Here is a 16,064-nt window from a genome sequence, read left to right as displayed (position 1 = left end):
ATGTGAAAAGAAGTGGTTTAAAATCTGACTGTATAGAGACAATCTGTGCACGTGTAAATGATAGTGTTGCTGCCTAAAAGTCATTAATATTGCATCAGTCTAGAGCAGGACTTGTCCCTGAGTAGATAAATGTGTTTAACCTGAATCTTTTCTTCTCATGCCTTTTTGCTACTTCTTACAGGGAATGAAGTATCTGTGCATTCCTGCTGCTGACTCACCCTCGCAGAACTTGTAAGTTTTCTTTAAAAATAAATCACAAAACCCCAGAAATCCCCTAGTACTGTGATGCCTGTTTTACAATTTGCCGAAAGATTTGATTACACAAATGTGGTTTTCCATCACTTAAGAAAACACAGTAACACTTTATTTCAGCCTCCTTTTTGTGTGTAAGGTTTGTAGGAGTCTCAGTTTGTAAACACTTTTCATTTGTGGCCTTAAACTTCAGGAATTCCCTAGTGAATCTGCTCCTAATTCAGTGCCAGTTTATTCTAGCCACTGTTTTTGTAAGTCTTTTTGCTTGGCTCCTCGTTTTTGTTAGTGCTATCTCCAGCCATTAACAAAAAGAAAATATTTGAAAGAGGTGTGAAACCTGGTGCTTCAAGGGCTGAAATAAATTCCTCACAGTGAGCCTCCAAAACAAAGTCCCAGTGTGCAAACTACCCCGGCAACTATCTACTCTGGACTTCTTGAACCTGCCTCAGAAGTCCCTGCTGCCCTTAGTAGTTAAGCTGGCATGGCAGGGAGTTTCTGCCCTGCAGTGATTCTTACCTTGAGGATTTATGTACTGCAACTAGGGTGTCCCAGCCTTGCTCTTTCTCATCCCTGCTAACGTTCACATAATGGTCATTTCTTTCCCTTGGTTTTAATTGAGCATAGCAAGTCTTGATTCCAAGGAGAAACCAAAACAAGAGAACTTGAATGGTGACCAGCTCTTTCTTCTAGAGCTCACTGTTTATTTTTGGGGAGAGGTGAGGGGGGTTTCAGCCACATCCTGCTACCAAGTTTTGTAGAGAAACAAATAGTTGAAAGAGGCCTGGTAGGTACGGAAGGAAATGCAGCACTGCTTTTCTCTCATATCACAGCAGTATTCCGGCTCATGCTTTCAGGGGATATTTTTAGAGTACGTGTTTCTCATAATCTAGAAAGATTCCAGTGTGGCACTTGATGTGTGATGATTTGCCTTTTCATTCTGCATTTCTGTCATGATTTTAGGGTAAGGGAAAAAAAAAAGGCACCACACCCTTACCCCCAATAAAAACACCCAAACCCTTAAATTTCAAGACAGGTCTGTAGTGAGAAGGCAGATAGCTAACTGCCTTTGTCATGGACAGCTTCCATGGCCTTAATATTCAAAATTAATAAAAATAAGTAAACGTAAAAAAAAATCCTTATGAGAAGGAAAACAAATATGAAATTAGAGGGAAACATTCACATGCTGGCATTTTGAGGTCTGTGACATTTCTGAAAACGTTTTGCCAATCTGCTTCCTTTGTTAGAGATGTGGATTGATTGGGAATAGAAAGAGAAAGGATGGCATTTATTATGAATGTTAATCAGTGTACAATTCAGCTCCTCTCTCACTATTAAATATCAAGGAGTTACATTGAAAAACCTCCTGTGTTTGAGCTGTCTGGCGCAGTAACAAGGCTCTTAAAGCTTCAGTAAGAAGACAGAATATTTGCATGAGTATTGTTTCTGTTATGCTGCAGGCATCTAAAATACTTGCTTTGGTATCAGGTGGTTGCAAGCAAACGTCATTACTTCTAATACTGATACATTCTATCACTTAAAATAAAACTTGATGAGTAACCTATTTTTCTTTTTTTTGTTGCTTTAGACAGTCCAGGTCTTCAAGTCAAATCAAATCATGATGCTCACAAATAGCAACGTTGCTTGCTTTGCACATACAGTCTTCTGAAAGCAAGAGGAAGCTGCCTTTGATCAGCCTGTGAGGACTGGGCACAGTCTTATCTAGGAGGGGTTAACCATATTGCCTGTGCCCACTGTGCAGGGAGGGATAGCTGGGGAACAGGAAAGGGAATTGCTCCCTCTGCAACATCTTTTGCGTATCTACCCTTTTCTTTCGGAAAAAGGGATTCTGCTGGTGTCAGGAAAAAACCCAAACAACTGAAGCAGCACCCTGTATTACAGGTCCATGTGTTCTCTTAGCAGTGGTTGACAGGCATAACTGACCAGATACACACTGCTGTTTCCCAACAGCAAGCTTGTCAGAAGCTTTGCTAATTCTTTGCTAGCAGGTTGATGACGTCCAGCTGGAAGCCTTTACCCACTGAATTTTGGGACTGTGAGCTCTTAATGCACTTCAGCATAGTTTTTGTGAAGGAAACTTCTGGGTTTTTATGCGCATTTACTCCTAGTAAGCTTGTTTAGTGGAGTTCTCTTCCTCAGAAGGATGAATTGCCAGGGAAATACAGCAGGGATTCCCCTGTTAGCATGTGAATGTCCACTGAAGCGTCTCAAAAGCTTGATTCTACTCCCTTGTTCTGCCCCTACCAAGCACAGGAAGCAAGTAGTTGCTTTTGAGACTCAAGGTGTTTCCTAGATATTAAAAATCAGTGTTTTCCCTGGTCTGTGAAAATTTTACCTTGGGCCAGTGGCTGCTCCAGAAATGTCATCTCCTGTAGAACTTGTCGCTAAAAAGTAAATTCTGTAGAAATTAAATCTTCCCTTCCTGCCCTGTTCCAGTTAATTGTCTTCAGCTTCGCATTTCTAAGGAATTAACCTCCAACAGTCAGGCAATTAGTGGTGATAATACAGAAGCCAGATGACCTATTAAGAGAAGGAAATTTTGGTGGATTTTTGTTGCATTTAGGTTACCAAAGGAAAGAAACATCAAGATGATTTGTCCCATCTGATTTGGATGCTCTCTTTTTAACCTTCATAAATACTTGTAAAAGTCCGACTAGCAACAAATGAAAATAAGCTCTGGCATCATAGCTCTGCGCTCGATCTAGTTTTGGATTATGCAGCATGCTAATGTGTAAGTTTAGGTAACCTTTACAGCATGCTGATAGGGGCATTGTACTGGTGGTTCTTCCTGTGGTGTTTTCCCACTGTGAAGATGATGCAGTTCAGGATGCGTTAAGCTGGGAGATGTGAAAGCCAGATATCATGTAATAAATTGTCCTGAAGTCCAACAAATAGGCTGCAAATCAACACATTTGTCAAGTGCTTTCCTGTTAGAGATGGTAATCAACTGTTTTGTGGTTAATGTAAGACTTGACATTCTTCTTTTCGTCTGGCATTCGCCACACAGCTAACTGGTCCTCAGTTTTCATGTAAATATGGTTTTACCATAACTTTGAAAATGAGTTTAGGCAACTGTGTCTGCTGGCTCCAGAAGAGTCCCTGATGCCATAGGGTTGTGGAGGAGTACATTTCTCCTCTTCTCTGATTCAAGGTGAGGAGGGGCTGTGGTTCTACAGAACAGCGCTAATTCTAAATGTGACTGTTTGTCTTCTTGTTTTCATGAATGCCTGTAAACACACTTGACAGCGTTTCAGCAGCCCAAGCATCAGCAATAAGAAAGGGCAAAAAAACCTGAGTGGATGTAGTTCACTATGTTTAATACCTTGCAAAGCTGTTATGCTCAGTCACAGATATTTTTCAAATCAAAGCGCTGAAATGTCTAACCAAAACTTGTGCTAGACCACTGAAGCGAATTCACTGGTGCTTGAAGCTGCCCTCATGGCCAGATTTTCTAGAGAGAAAGAGAAAAGACGGATGTCTGAGACGATTGGGATGTTGTCAATACAGACCTAACCAAGTTGCATTTGACTGAATTCTTGCAGTCTCAGCTAAGTGCTCCTTCTTTGTGCAATAGCAATGCTTCTTGCACACACAGACAGACATCTCCTTTGTCCCCTGAGTTCGTTTATGTGAAGCCTCTTGTGCTCCCCTGGTAGACCTGAGCACCATGATTTGTTAGAACTCAGCCAGCGAAAGTGTTTTGGAGTGGCAGTCTGAGTACAAATGCATTTGTAAGGCTTTGTCTGTCTTCACTAATCCCACATACTTCATCTGTCCCTTGAGAAACATAAAACCCTGAGTTGCCATGCTGTCCTAAAGCTTGGGATTGCGTGGTGCCTTGAGATTTTCCAAGTAAGTTGCTCAGATCTTCTCCAGCTATGCTCTCCATGTTGTATCCAGTGATGCAGGGGCTGCCTTGGAGAGGGAGTCCTGCGCTTTGGGATCCCTGTTTTGTGATATCCCAGCTTTAGGTATCATTGCCTTTGCAAGTTCCACAGGCAGTGTCACTATTGCATCAGTGTTGTCCTCCAGGTCTTGAGTGTTTATAGTAGCAGCAGCTGCACTGTTAGGCAGGAAAAGGAGCTTCCTTTTATGTGGGTATTCCTGATTTTTGTGTGGCTGCTGGTGCTGGGCTGAGGTTTTTTTGTTTTACCCTTGTGGTATAATATTCACCCAGAGAGGGGAAACATCTTGAATGCAGGACGTTGTGTTTCATGGGTGTTGAGCGCAATATGCTTTCACGTTTGCCTTTGCTAATAACCCTAGTAATGACTGCCCCTTAAGAACCTCTTTCCTCTGTCCACATTGCTCACATTGCTACTGCTTGTGAGCTTGAATTGCAAGAGCACTAAGAGGCCAAAATGACATCCAGCTCTGTTGAACTAAGGTGCTGCTTGCACCTGCAATAAAACTGCAGGCAGTGCCAAAGGCTTTGCAGTCAGAATGGCAGGGTGAGCAACTTGTGACTGGGATGCAAAGAAGCAGTGCTGCATGCTTACTGAGGTGATGACAGCTGCCCAGTTGTTATCCTTCAGACTTGTCCCACTTATAATGAAGGAGCATATGTAAAGGATAATGAGATTACACACCTTAAGGTTTGTAAACTGAGTCTTCTCTACATTTTCTCCTCTGTTGCTTTAAAAAAGGTAAGCTGTATGCAGGGATTGGCTGACACCCTGAATAAGGGCAGGCAGAAGAAGTACTGCTGTCCGAGAGGAGAAAATTCGAAGGACCTGAAGAAACCAGGGCTTGAATTGAGCATTTTTTCATAGCAGGGACAACAGGGAGAGATTTCATGTTGCAAAGAAGAAAGGCCTAACATTTGGATGTGTTCTAGCACATGGTTTGAAGGAGGAGGTAAAGGCAAAGTTAAGTGTCCGTTTGGGCAGCGAGTAGTCTCTCTTTGTGAGAGACAATATGAGAACTATTTGTGTAGTTGTGCTGAGATCCATCTGACATCTGGGCATATGTGCAGACACATGAGGTCAAGTCGCTAGTTTAAAGAGGAATAAAACACAAACCGAAATACAGATTTGACAGTCATCAGAACAAAGTGTTTGTTAATGTTATCACACTGTAGTGCCTAAAATATTGGTTTCTTATTCAGATAGAGTGGAGAATAGCTATGCCAGTGAGTTTTGTGTTTCACTGGCAGACACTAACTTTTACTTTGTATGACCTGTATTCAGTTCTGAATTCTAGAAACATTGTTGAGCTTTCAGATATATTTCTCTCTTTCTAAGTAGTGATTTTACTAAATAGATCACTTTCTTTATTCCCCTTCTGCTTTTGTTTTCAGAGCAAGGCATTTCAGAGAGAGCATCAAATTTATCCATGAGTGCCGGCTCACAGGTGAAGGCTGCTTAGTTCATTGGTATGTATACGCTTCCTACAAAAAAATTTTAAGGGTTTCTCTACCTTGATTTGAATGCTCATAATTTTAATAAGTTAGTGAAATGCTCCCTTTATTCAAAGAGCCTCAGAAGATTTGCAAATGCTATTAAAACCTCATGTTAGGACTTTTGAGTCTCTGGAGTGGGCAGCTGCCTAGAAAGAAAAGGAACCCAAGAAATTTTTCTTCACCATCTCTTATCAAACATTTTTGTAGGATTAATTTGACTAGGAATGTGTTGACTGGAGACATATTACTTATTTCCCATTATTTTAATTGCTGTATTTCTAAATGTTATTTCCATAATCCTAATAATTTGATTAGTTTCTCTAACAGCTATTTTGAAAACTTCAGAATTGTTAAAAAAATCTCCTCTGAAGAGAAATTGAATTTTTTTCCTCTTTTTTTTTGTCTTTAAACTGCTGAAGCATTTAAATGTTGCATTTGTTAATAGCAAGTATCTGATTGGAGATATGCTCCCGGGACTGTAGAGAATAGAAAAGGAAATCCCACCCCGGGGTTTTTTCTTGCTAACTGCTATTGGTTGTAGTCTTTGTGCTGTATGTCCAAGTGACATATCTGAGTCTATATCTGGAATCAGAGTCATCTTGTGATTTGAACACTGGTCTTATACACAGGCCTTGAGCATAAATCCTCACTTTGCTATTGACTTATGATAGGGCATGAGCCATTTGGTCAGTCTTGGTGTATGGGAAATAGGAATAAGTAGTTTGAATTCTGATGCAATTTTGAAAAACATATATTTAAATTTGTGAAGATTTCAGAAACATAAAATGTTTTTGACATGCCAAGTGAAAGAGTCTGTAACTCTTTTTACTCTGGTAAATGTAACTCAAACACATTTTTTATACTCACAGTAGTAAAAGTTCCAAGTTTGTCCAGTGCTGTCCAACCAGGCATAATGAACGATTCTTACTCTATCCCAGCATTTCATATGGGGAAACTGGAGTCCTGAGAGTTGAAGGTGCACAGTTGCAGTGGATAGCAGAAAGAGGAACTCAAGCAGCCAGACACATGTACTTTTTAACGGTTCAGTTAAAGTTCATTTTGGCCCCATGAAATTGAAGCCTTTATTCATGATGGAGAAGGAACAGTATTATTTCACTGCTCTGATCTATATAAGCAGAAGAAAGAAAGTGGGTGACTTATTTCTGCCTTATTAAGAACCAAATCTAACTTAAAATGTGTGCATTGTCCCCTGCTTTTGTGAAGACTTCGTGTTTATTTCTTCCTTTTCAGTCTCTCATGAATTACCACTCAGAATCCACTTTCTCAATCATGTTGTAGATTCGTTCTGCTACATTTGAAAAAGCAGCGCCAAAACTATATAACTCAAATATTTTAATATTTCTTCCTTGTGGCAAGCAACGCAGCACTCTGCTGTGATGTTGAGAAATGGTGCTTTTAACTGTGACAGATGAAGTATAGTACTGCTTCAGTGTATTGCACCTCATTTTTTGTGCAGCCTTGCAGGTGTCTCCAGGAGTGTAACACTGGTGGTTGCCTACATCATGACCATCACAGACTTTGGTTGGGAAGATGCACTGTCTGTTGTCCGTGCAGCGAGATCCTGTGCCAATCCAAACATGGGCTTCCAGAGACAGCTACAGGAGTTTGAAAAACATGATGTTGATCAGGTAAATGAACTACAAACAAGAGTTGTGAAACACAGCTCCAAGTCAGATCATGGGCTACTTTTCATTAGTTTGTGGTCTCTGTGGTTTATCTGACCCTGTTTTTGCTCTGAGGGAGTGGCTTCTTAGCCCAGCCTGCTCCACTGAGGGAGGTACAGATAGAACTGAGAGCATCAAGGAATGCTGGGTGGGAGAAGGGATGAAGCACAGCACCTAAACACCTCCTGCCTGACTGTGCTCTCAATCTAGTGATTGCTTCATATGTGGTAAGACACAATACAAGACTGATGCCTTTAGAGGGGTAAAAACTAAAGAGTGAGTTGCTCAGAACACAGCAGAAAGACCAACCTATAAGTACCAGTTGCATAAAATAGTTGTTTTCCCCACAACACATTCTTGGAATAGTAAGCAGGAAAGAAATCATAATCAGAAGTCTTTGCTATCCAAGAGTTAAACTAGGTTCTCATTATGACTTACATGTTGTGTCCCACTCACGTTCTGTTGCTTAGACAATAAATTTTCTGGTGTATAGGGCAGTCTTAAATCTGACCCTTTTTTTTCTTATTAGCCTTTGAAGGCTTTGTATGACTAGGAGAATTAAAGGAAGAGTAGGACTGCCAAGTGGTTTTCATAAGACAAAAATTAGTTTCTTGCTCCGAAAAAGAACTGTCCCACGCAGAAGACCTGCTCTCTGTGGGTGATTGGTGACTTCCACTTATGTTAACAACCTAGTCTGTCTGCTCCCTTCATTTTCCATTACTCAGCATGTTGCTGTTCTCTGGGCTTTTATGCTTATGGTGCTTATTAAAAATCAACAACAACAGAGGCAAACCAAAATTGGAAAGCAAAATACCTAAGGCAAAGGATGTTGTTTTTTTATTCCATCCCTGTCATTCTGCTGCAGAAAGGTCAGAGTTTAGAAATTACCATTTGTTTTGTATGATGCAGTTTGCAACTGTAAATATTTGCGTTTTTTTAATATTTAACTGAATGTTTCCTGGATCGTTTGGAACTGGTATAAATGGTAGAATAACTGATTTTTAAGAGACAAAAGTCAGAGAGGGACTTTCCAGACTTGTCTCCTTCCTCCCTTACAGTCATTTCTACTCTAATTGGTTTGGTCTAACAGCAATGACAATTAGGGCTGTATGCAAATAGCCTGATAAAGACAGTAACGTCTCTCTTTTTTCATCCACCATGGACGGCGCATTCTGTCTTTTTTCACTGAGGGGGAGGCAGTAGGTTGCAAAAAGAAGTATCCACCTGTATTCACTGGCTGGGCCGGAGTTTCTTACTGTCTCTTAACAGCAACCACATCCTTAGCAGGTGTCTGTTTACACACCTGATTTCAGGGGAATAATGCCATCTGCCAAGGGTGTGAACTTTTTTCAGATTTCAGCAGCATGGGTGTTTTCCTGTGCCACTACAGGGTGATGGTATCCTGTAGACTCTCTGGAATGGTGTCCTTTAGATCTTGATCTTACAGGGTGGGGTTTAGTCACTAGGGTCACAGTATGGTTTGTACCTGTTCCAAACCTCCACTTGGTAGCCTGAGGCTTCAGATTTGACTCAGGACCTTACGATCTTTTACGAATGAGAGGGAGGAACTATGTTGAGGTCTTGTCTCCCAATGTCCTAGCAAATGGTCTTTATGGATCAAGCTGTTCATGAGCCCCAAACAGAACAAAGCTATGAAGGCTAAGGTTTGAAAAATTAATATTTCCCCCTCTGGGACACAACAGCTGGGGGCTGTGTTTACTAGCTGCTTCTGCAGAGAAGTGCAACAAAATTGTCAGGGGTTGGACAGTTCCTGAATTGGAATTGTCCTCAGTTGGACTCAAATTCTCCAGCTGGCAAAGATGTGACAGAGAAGGATGTAAATGTGATTAAGGTCTATAAAACTGAGTGGACAGAGAAAGTGAACATGTGAAACTTCCACTCCTTCCTTTGAGATGGGATTATCAGTTGGCAGGTCCAAATCAAGGAAAAGGAGGGGGAGAGTGTTATACAATATGCACTTATGGAGCTTGTTGACATGCAGATATCTTGTGGGAAAAAATTGTGGGTTTAAGAATGTGATCTCATGACAGAAAAATTAATTTGTTGTTATCAAACACAAAGATACTGCCTCAGACTCTGAAAGCACCTGAGCTGAAAATTGCTGTGGGCTGAGGAAATGGCTAGGGAAAAGGTCCCAGCACTACTGGGACCTTTGCTTGATTCTTGCCTCGGCATTTACATCTGGCTACTCTCATACCAGGATACAGGGCTGGATTGTCCTTCAGCTGGACCTGATACTTCTGTTACCATGTTCAGTCATTCATGTCAGTAACATATACGGTCCTATGCTATAGCTTGTAAAGCTCTTGAACTTTTTCTTCCTAGAGGATATCTTCTGGGATATCTACAGTACATTTTTTACTGCTGGTGTTTGTGAGCTCAGCATCTGTAAGAGTAGTTAATTTCTGATCTTCAAGCTTCTTGCAGCCTGTTGTGACTTGGGCAAGTTGGCTGATCATATTAGCTTCCACACAAATTCATCTTATTGTTTATGTATGCAGCAGGAACAGGGAGATTTTAAGTCCAGGATTTCCTTGCCCAGGTGTTCCTTATTCTGTATTACTCCAGTCAGCCATGCTGTTCCACAAATGTGTCATTTTAGGAGATGTAAGGGATCTCAGTGATTTCAAATATGTTTCCCTGTGCCTATGTATTCTGTGCTGCTATTGAAGGGCATGCAATATTTGGAGTGGTTTTCTGCTTATAATCTTAAAGACTCTGGAAATTCTCTAGGACGGGAAGAAGTATTACTTCTCTATCAATCTTGTGTTATTGTTTCATCATACTGTGTATGTATGTTCAATTTCTGCAGTTCAGGCAGTGGCTGAAAGAAGAATACGGGGAAAACTCTTCTCAGGATCTACAAGAAGCCAAAAATCTTCTGAGCAAATATAAAGAGCAGGCAGAGTTGCATCAGACTACCGGAGGAAGACAGTGGAATAACAACTTCTCATCTGTGCCATCTCTCTCATACAGCAACTACACAACAGAGACCTAATTGTAGGAGGTCGATTTTCTTCTTGCTACCTTTGCAAAACATCTTGCTGTGTTTTCCATCCCATCTTCAAAACTTTCAGCAGTAAACCATGCAAACAGTTGATTTATAGAAAGCTTCTTGATGACATTATGTGTGTGTGTGTATGAGTGTGTTTCACACAGTTTTATAATTCAGGCAGGATCAAGCTCTGTTTATGCCCAGAGACAGGATCCAGTTACTGTGGCTGAGGCAGCTTGTCCGCCAGCCACAGCTGTTATCCCCTTATGCTCATGTTGCCTGGCATTTGGTGTGAGGTTAGCTCAACTCCTCTTGTTGTAGGCTAGCAAAGGGCTTGAAGAAATGAAGTCCGGTGATTCAAGCTGTGGCAGTTTGTTATCTCTGCACTATTAGTGTGGGAAAGATGTTATTGCACCTGAAAAAGGGAACTTAAGTCTGTGTGTCTGCTGCTCCTGTTCACAGTCCATTGGCAAGTAATACTGTGGAGGTGGGTTTGAACTTGAATGCTAGGCTGCAAGCTGGAGCGGGTGAGATGTGAGTGCACGTACCTTTCTACAAGCAGTAGCATCTAGGAGAGAAGTGGGACAGACAGCTCTGAGTAATAACACCTTCAACTGCCACAGTCATACTTGCTTCAGTGCACGTGAGACGGGGCTGTCGGTAGAACTGCCACAGACCAAGAGCACCGAGCCTGTTACCACAGCTCAGCTGATGTGCAGTGATTTAAGCCATGGTCCCTTGACTGTGCATCTGGTCTCCCAACATAAGCTTCTCTGGAGAACAGCTTATCAGGTCTCCAGTGCCACTGAACTTCATTCCCCATGGAGCACGTGCCTCTTCACACACCCCTGCGCACATGATAACGTGTCTCCAGAGTGGGCTCAGTGTGAGTGCGAGCACCTGTTTCTTTGCTTGTGCTGTGGTTTGCTCTTTGACTTCAGCTACCTCAAAAACGCTGTTCTTGTCATTGTGGTTGTAAATGCAACCTTGATAATTGCCTTGTGTAATCTTAATCTGACACGGAGTGAAGTAAGTGGGTGCGTGAGTGTGAGTGTGCGTGCGCATGTATATTTCACAAATGTCTGTATTTGAGAAGTTTATTGTTTTCTTTTAAAATTGCCCATATTTCTCACTGGTTTAAAGATTAAATTGTTGGAATTCAACTTTCTTGCCATTTAAACACCACTATGTATTTTGCTGTGATCAAATTGGTAGGAACGCATTTGTAAAATATATTTTAAACTAGGTTAAAACTAGGGGCCATACTCTGCTCTTGGTAACATTGTGTGTTTCTGGAATGGAGCCATTACCTGACTCAAGTGGATTGTAAGAGTGTGACTTCAAACATGTCAGTAGGAATGCTGTGCAGCATATTGATTTCTGATGGCGTAATGGGGGGTGACACTGATGCCAAGATAATGATTTCTTGTCTTTGACTTGGAGGATGGAAGGCCCACTCTTCTTGAAGATTCCAGAAAATAAAAAATACCTCCCAAACAGCCAAGATAGAAAACCAAAAACAACCCCCTCATTTGTTCAGATGTGGTGTATATATCATGCTAAAAGCTGAGCACTGGGTGAGAAGCAGTAAGCATACTAGATAGACTGTCGTCTCTTTCAGTTTCTTCAGTACCCTGACCTCCCATTCTTCACAAGATTCCTCTACATGTGATTTTCTGCTTGCTTTGGGTGGCAGTGAATTCTTTGGAGGAGAGCAAGGCTTTTGGGTCAAGTAAGCTCTGGCTGTTAAATATCTGTTGTTAAGTATCTTAAAAAAATATGTTATGGCTTGTGAAATACGGGTCGGGCATATCAATAGTTGCTTAAAAGGAAAAAAGGGAATGGGGCAAAACTGGCCTGACCATTTCATCTGAGTTCAAGCCTGCATCAGGGTTCTCATTGCACTAACTGCTTTAAGTGTACTAAGCATGATGAGAGCAGGATAATCATATCTGTGTTGCAGTAAGGGAAGTTGGAGTTGGGAAAAGTGCTGGAATTGACCTTGTTTTCAAGCTTGCAGCTAAATGAACCATTGCCAAATATATGGATATACTGTATATTTGGTACATCCAGCAATTGCTGCTCTGTGTTTGTCTGGTAAGAGAGGTATTTAGCTGCCCTTGAATACGTTGATCTGCAAATAATTGGCTAAGAATTCCAGCCCAGCAGTGTCCACGTTGGTAGTCCCTTCCATGCTCTGAGAGCAGATGTGGTAATTGGAAAATGTTTTCCTCGGTAACAGGGTCTGACACATGATCAGGATGCGGGTCCATTTGTTCAACCCTCTACTCACAATAGGATATGTAGGGCAACTTCAGCCCATCCCCAAAGGGCAGCTTTGTCAGAAGTATTCTGCCTGTGGTCTCACAGCCAGTCCATCCTTTAGCTGGCTGCTGACACTGTATCCCATAACACTCCTGGCACTCTAGTCTTTGCAGTAGTAATCCTGTGAGTGCTGGTAAATTGGCAGTTGTTTTTGCTGTTCTGGCAAATATAAGGCAGAATGGGAGATATCTATTAATGTTCGTGTGTCCAAGATTTAATCTATACTGTTTTTTTTAAAATAGTGTGGTTATCCCCAAAGAGTCAGTCTCACAAATAGGATTTTTTTAGAACTGAATTTGGCTTTAGGGCCACATAGCCACATCAACGTGCATTATGCTGCAGCTCGAAAGCAGATACAGGGTAAAGTTGAAGACAGAGGGAATGCCATATTGTCAGCAAGTGAAAATGCTTCTCTCTTCTTAAAAGATGGAAGAGGTATTTTCTGTAGTCTCTTGCTTCAACATCTTGTTAAGTGGTCTTTATGAACTGGGTACTGCATGTAGGAGCAGTATAAGAGCAACAGCAGTCCAAGAAAACTTGAATGTGGTTTGTCCACGTAGAGAGCAGAATGATAGTTTACTCCCTAATTACCACAGGTGCAGGAAGAGAGAGTGACTACAGTTCTCTCCTTTTAGCGAGGGAGAGGAGCTAACACAGACTGAGAACATGACATGATTTGTCTTCCAACAAGCCTTTCAGTGGCAATTTGTAGGACTTTCCAGCTATCTGGAACATGACTAGACCCAATCCACCTCTCAGTAGTTGGCCTTTGTAGTGTAGATGATGCATTCAGTTATTTTGTTTCTGTACTTCAAAACACTGTCCTCATTTTGATGTTCACTGGAAAATGTATAAAGTTTATAACACCTTACTGGATATCCAGATTTGAAATGTATAATTGATTTTATTTTTTTTTTTTTGCGGGGGGTTAAACTTGATATCCATGTGTGATTATAAGCAGATGTCTAGTGTTATAGAATGTAGGTAATGGGTAAATGCGTTATTAGTATTTATTACTCTGTTTTTTTAACCTGGAAAAAGTTGCTTCCTTACATTTTGTGGTTGAGTGGGAAGATATGGCAAATCATATCTCTGTTTTTTAAAAAGGACAATAATAACGTTGTTTGCTACTACTGGCCACCACTTGTAGAGATGTCAGTGAAAAATTATAGCAATTACTTCCACTAGTTTAAAAACTCTAAATCTGATAAACTTCTTGATTCTGTCTTCCTCTTCATGGGCATCTTAGCGAAGCCTTGACTGCTTTTTCCAAATGTTTGTATTTAATACGTTCTACAATTTTTTTATAAATAAAATTAAATGTTAATACCTGATCTGCGTTTGTATTTCTTGAAATCAATAATAATGTCCAGAAGGCTTCTTCTCACTGTTTGTATCCCTGCAGGTATAATAAGAGTACAAGACTAACTCATTTTGGTATTTAGATTACTTTTTTCTCCTGCACACGGACTTCTTGAAACTTCCCCTCTCTTCACCGAGTTTTTCCAGGTGAGTTCAAGAATCTTCACAAGAATCTCTTGATAGTCTCTCAAGAGGATGTTGGATGTTGCTGTCTTACTTATTGTTGCCAGCTCATCTTTGCAACAGGGTATGTGGTGAATCCAATTTTTTTATTATTTTGAAATACCTTCTTTTCTATAGCACACTGATTTAGGGCTTGATCAGCTGTAAAACTTACCTGGTTTTCAGACCGCCAGTGCTCAAGACTCTCAGGAGTGCTCTGTCAGAGGAAGCTGATGTAAGCAGCAGATGATGATTCTCAGGGGAAAAAATATTTAAAAACAGTTCAAGGGGGGAAATGCCCCATTGAAATTCCCACAGATAACACACTGAATTTCTGGTTTGACACTACCTCTGCTAAGAGGGTAATTCTGACATTTGGGCAATAAAAAAAAAAAAAGCCAAACAAACCAAAATGCCCACCAATCTGAAAATATGGTCAGTCATGCCTAAGTATCTCATGGCCAAATCTCATGTCCACTTTAGTCATTGCTGAAGGCTGAACTGTTCTTGCAGTGGGACTCCCTCATCATGAAAGCAAAGTTAGATGCTCAGGCACAGTGAGTTTTGAGTCTTTTCTTTTTGCCTTTTCCTTCCTCTCCCAGCACTTGTTAGTTTATATACTGGGAATGTGTGGCTGGTGTTTCCTAAGGGATCTTGGGGACTCAACTAATTAGTTGTAGCCTCCGCTAGAATAAAGTAAATGTGTCTGTGGATAGCTTTGAAAGTGATGGATGCACCTTGTTCATAATACGTTTCAGTTCATCTTGAGTGTAAATGGGATTTTATTAATGTTTCAGTCCTCTTCCTGTCTTTCTGTGAAAAGGCTTTAAAATTCAATGCAACCAGCTATATGACACTTGAATTAGTAGTGTAATTACCTCCTTTCTCCCACCTGTTTTCCATAGCAATGTCTTAGATACATGTGCTATAGCAATGATGAGACAGAAAACATGCCTAAAGTATAATCCCTTGTGATCTAGGAAAACCTTATAAGTTTTAGAGGAGGCTTTCCCCTACCCCTAAAGGAAAACAGCAGTTTCCAAATGAAAAATGCACTGCTGCTTTGTCTTCGTTTTGACCACTTAGTACTTTTCAAGGGTAATTTTTACCCAAATCACATGCAAAAATTGTCCTGCAGCCATGGTGCTGTATTACTGTTCCCAACTCTGTGTCTAGTTCCCTCCAATGTTACATGTAACTGTTGTGAGTTCTGGAAAGTGGCGTTCTGATCTCATTCCTGTAGTCCTGTCCCACCTTGCAGTTAACTGAGGGAACTAGAGGGCAAACCTGCATGTCTTTACATGTGCTCATAACCTGATGAAGAGTTATGGCTTTGCCAGCACATTATGACAGTCCTTCCATCTCCTCAAGAAGATTGTATTGAGAGAGGGAAAATGGTGATGATCTTTAGAAAATATTAGACAGCATGAGGAAGATGATGTTGCACTGTGCAGTGTTTCTGTAGATACCCCTGGAGACACAAAGCATGCCACAGGAACGGCTATTTTCACACTTTGTTCTCAGCACAGCTTTTAAACATGAGTCTTGTTTTCCACGTGCCCCAGCTCCTGTGCTTAACTAGTTCATTGCTGCTGTCCAGTATTATTATTCTGCCCTCAGCCAGGGCACACATTTCTCATTATACGTGTTTGAATGTGTGCTTTGCTCTAGTGAGTTACGCCAAGTGCAGTTTAACAGAAGTGTGTAGCTTGTGAGTACCAAGGTGACTTCCTGTAGTTTCTATGTAGTTTCTAGTGTAAATATTAAGAGTGGGCAGCTAATGAAGTGTGAGCGGGAGGTGCCTTTTTGCCACTGAGCAGCTGCATAGCTCAGTCCTTGTAGG

General features: G+C 41.0%; 1 protein-coding gene across 2 annotated transcripts in view; it reads left to right on the top strand.

The window, feature by feature from the left end:
- Window positions 1-14,031, top strand: part of DUSP22 (dual specificity phosphatase 22) — a 43,510-nt gene extending 29,479 nt beyond the window's left edge. For both annotated transcript variants that reach the window (XM_017828736.1, XM_017828737.1), the window contains exons 4-7: window positions 182-231; window positions 5,570-5,644; window positions 7,149-7,320; window positions 10,190-14,031. In XM_017828736.1, coding sequence (XP_017684225.1) covers window positions 182-231; window positions 5,570-5,644; window positions 7,149-7,320; window positions 10,190-10,375 — 483 coding nt within the window. In that variant the 3' untranslated portion in view covers window positions 10,376-14,031. The remainder of the gene's footprint in view (window positions 1-181; window positions 232-5,569; window positions 5,645-7,148; window positions 7,321-10,189) is intronic.
- Window positions 14,032-16,064: the final 2,033 nt, after the last annotated feature.

The sequence above is a fragment of the Lepidothrix coronata genome, unplaced genomic scaffold (genome assembly GCF_001604755.1).
Source record: "Lepidothrix coronata isolate B3197 unplaced genomic scaffold, Lepidothrix_coronata-1.0 Scaffold152, whole genome shotgun sequence".
Classification (NCBI taxonomy): Eukaryota; Metazoa; Chordata; class Aves; order Passeriformes; family Pipridae; genus Lepidothrix; species Lepidothrix coronata.
Note: the sequence above shows the minus strand (reverse complement) of the source record. Positions and strands in the feature narration are given on the sequence as shown.